Source organism: Carex rostrata, chromosome 9 (genome assembly GCF_964058835.1).
Source record: "Carex rostrata chromosome 9, lpCarRost1.2, whole genome shotgun sequence".
NCBI lineage: Eukaryota > Viridiplantae > Streptophyta > Magnoliopsida > Poales > Cyperaceae > Carex > Carex rostrata.
In genome coordinates, this window is record NC_135926.1 from 8,841,891 (window position 1) to 8,844,739 (window position 2,849).

At 34.4% G+C, this 2,849-nt stretch overlaps 1 protein-coding gene across 1 annotated transcript; it reads left to right on the forward strand.

Moving 5' to 3' along the window:
• The first annotated feature begins 529 nt into the window (after positions 1-529).
• On the forward strand, positions 530-2,849 carry LOC144558960 (forkhead-associated domain protein). The gene is made up of 4 exons (XM_078307841.1): positions 530-836; positions 1,491-1,690; positions 2,036-2,331; positions 2,681-2,849. Exons 1-4 carry the CDS (start codon positions 671-673, stop codon positions 2,718-2,720), a joined length of 702 nt encoding a protein of 233 aa, XP_078163967.1. The 5' UTR covers positions 530-670; the 3' UTR covers positions 2,721-2,849.

Genomic DNA, 2,849 nt, shown 5'->3' on the forward strand with positions numbered 1-2,849 from the left:
ATATTCGTATTTTTAAATTCTTTTGCTTTACTAAAAAATAATTTTGTTAGAATTGATTGTATATTTATTTTTATTTTTATTTTTATTAGTAATAAATTGTATATGTGTGAATTAGTGAATTGAATAAATTTTGATGTTCAACTTGTAAAATATAATAAAATTAATTATTAAATTAGATTTATTTGTTATTCACTATTTCGTTATCTGATAATTTCTGATAATTTTAATGAATAAAAATAAAATAAAATAAATTTTTAATGTATAAATAAGGTCAATTCTCAATAAAAATATTTCCGCCTAGATATCCCTAAACTAGATAGCCTCGTGTATCCAGGACGATGCTCATTTTGTCCATACATTAGCTCATTGAACAAATCGGGAAACAAATTGTGAAAATTCTGTTACAAGTGCTGATTTGACAGAATCCGTGGGCAAGCTAACTGCCAGTGACTCAGAATAGAAATAGTATTTACGGAATATAGAGAGAATTATGCAGAACCTCCAGTTTAGAATATTCAGTTCATTCCAGCCGCCCGATAGCAACCTTCACATTATCTAATTGGGAAGAAGGAAATCCAATTTTCATCGTTACATACATCGTGATCCAACAATCAATATTCTCTTCTCACTCCACAAATCAATAGAGAACGAGGGCAATAGCGCGAGAGAGATGCTACTGGGAGGGATTGTGTCGGCCCCACCGAATCGGCTGGCGGCAGTTGTCGGAAGACGGGCAGTGCTCCGGCCCGGAGCACTGAGCAACAGCCAGGAAACGCAATACTTGAGGTACCAACTCGACCAGCTCCACTTGGAAGCGGATCTCACCCGATCAAAATGTATTTTTACCTGTCTCTTTAGCTGTCTCACGTGACACATCGATACTTTGGGGCTTTAACAATGGTTCTGACATACAATCCTAGAAATATAGATAGACTGTGTATGAAATGGGAGCAATTTGAGTTTCCTTTGGTCACAGATCAAGATGCTGATAAAACTAAATTTAATTTCCGAAATCACTCATAAATGACCAATTATATATTCAAACTCTACCATATTTGTTACAGGCCTATCTAAACTATAGAGGACACATCCATGGTTTTACTCTTTTCAATTTTGAGGTTCTATTGATTCTCGTGGTTGTCAAATATGTTTGTTGTTAATATAACCCATCCCATGTCTAATACATTCCTATTGTTGCATAAAATTGATATGCCTGAATTAACATGTGTATACGGAACAAAGGGCAATTGGCACTTCCACTCTGTTAACTAAATTTTCAATAGGGTTCTAATGCTGAATGTTGTAAATGACAGAACCAGAGTAAGACACTGGGATGCTATCTTGCAGGCTAAGCTAAAATCGTGGCCAAAAATTAGAAATATGTGGTGGTGTAGGCAATTACTGTGAAATAATGCTGATATTTGGAAATACAATTATTTCCTAGTTTCTATGTTAGTCTTGCTTCAGAGTTTATGTTTCTTTAATCGTAGCTCAACATGCGAGACAAAGATTCATGCGATTAACTGAAAAAATAGAAAATCTCAAGAGAAGAGCAGCAAATAGTGTACTGGCTGGAAAAGAGGAAGAGGCAGTAGAACTACTGGTACAAAAAAAGCAATTGGTACAAGCACTGGAGAGGTTGAAGGCTCGAATTGAGGTGCTAGATAAGCTCTCAACCAAGATTAATGAGGTATCGATACCCATCAATCATTTACATACCATCTTTTATTGTCACTTTCCAAGTATTGTACCAACTAGTTATTTGGCCCGTGGCTTATCTCTTCATCTTAGAATATTAGGTTCTTAAATTTTACTTTGAAAAGGTTCTGAAGTAAAATTCAAACAAAGCATGATACCACACACTGGTCAGGAAAAAACCATTTAGGCTAGGCCGCCTGGTCTCCAATCCAAATCTTGTGTTGCATATCTTTTACTGTTCAATGTTCAGTAATTGATCCTCATAAATTATGTCATCCAATTTAGGAATGTGCTGTTTGGGACAAATCCTCAGTTATTAGTTTTTTTCATTTTTCAGGCAATTTCATTGAAGCAAAATAAATTAATTGATTATGTGGCAGCGGAAGCAGATATTAATGAGCACAAACAAGACTTTGGAAACAATCGAATTTCAATTCCTGTCAGTGGAAGCAGTAATGAGATAAACAACTTTAAGAACCCACAATCATACAAAGAGTTTGTCATAAATATTGATAAAAGACTAGCATCATTGGAGAACAATTTAGAGAAGTTATCAATGGCTGAATATATGAGAGAGCAGATCAAACAGAGTGTGACTGATGTTTTGAAGGAATTATTGTGCATTAGAGAAATGTAAGACCATTTTATTTAAATAAGATATGGTCTGATCCCTCTTTTGTTCAAAAAGAGCAATATGAAAGGGCTCAATGAATGTTTGAGGCAAAAATAAATAAATAAATATCATTTTTTTGACACACACACAGCCTCTTAATAGCTCAAAATTTCCCCCTGATCAACCAGCCAGTGCATACCCAAACTGGGACTGACTACTAGGGATCAGGATTGAGACTTATTAGTCTGATTGCAGCTTATTTTATATGCATGGTACGCATATGATATGAAAACCCATATCATTTTTTGATGTGATCATGGACTTGCAGTCTCATATTGTTTGCATGACACTAGTCTTTGTTTATGTCAGGATTGTAAACTTCATTCAAAGTGTAGAAGATAACAGCTGAGCTTTGACTGAACAAGCTCTCATTTCGTAAGATTTTTTTGTATATTTATTTTAACAATCTATGTCTTTATTCATATCTTCTCGATCATGTGTCATTAATACCTCTTATTAATTGTATATTATTTTTTTG

What these genes read in the sequence shown, in the direction of transcription:
- LOC144558960 (XM_078307841.1), top strand. Translation starts at nt 671, where the DNA reads ATGCTACTGGGAGGGATTGTGTCGGCCCCACCGAATCGGCTGGCGGCA. An exon ending in GGATCTCACCCGATCAAAAT is followed by an intron (nt 837 to 1,490) that starts GTATTTTTACCT and finishes CTTTAATCGTAG; the next exon opens with CTCAACATGCGAGACAAAGA. An exon ending in TTATTGTGCATTAGAGAAAT is followed by an intron (nt 2,332 to 2,680) that starts GTAAGACCATTT and finishes TGTTTATGTCAG; the next exon opens with GATTGTAAACTTCATTCAAA.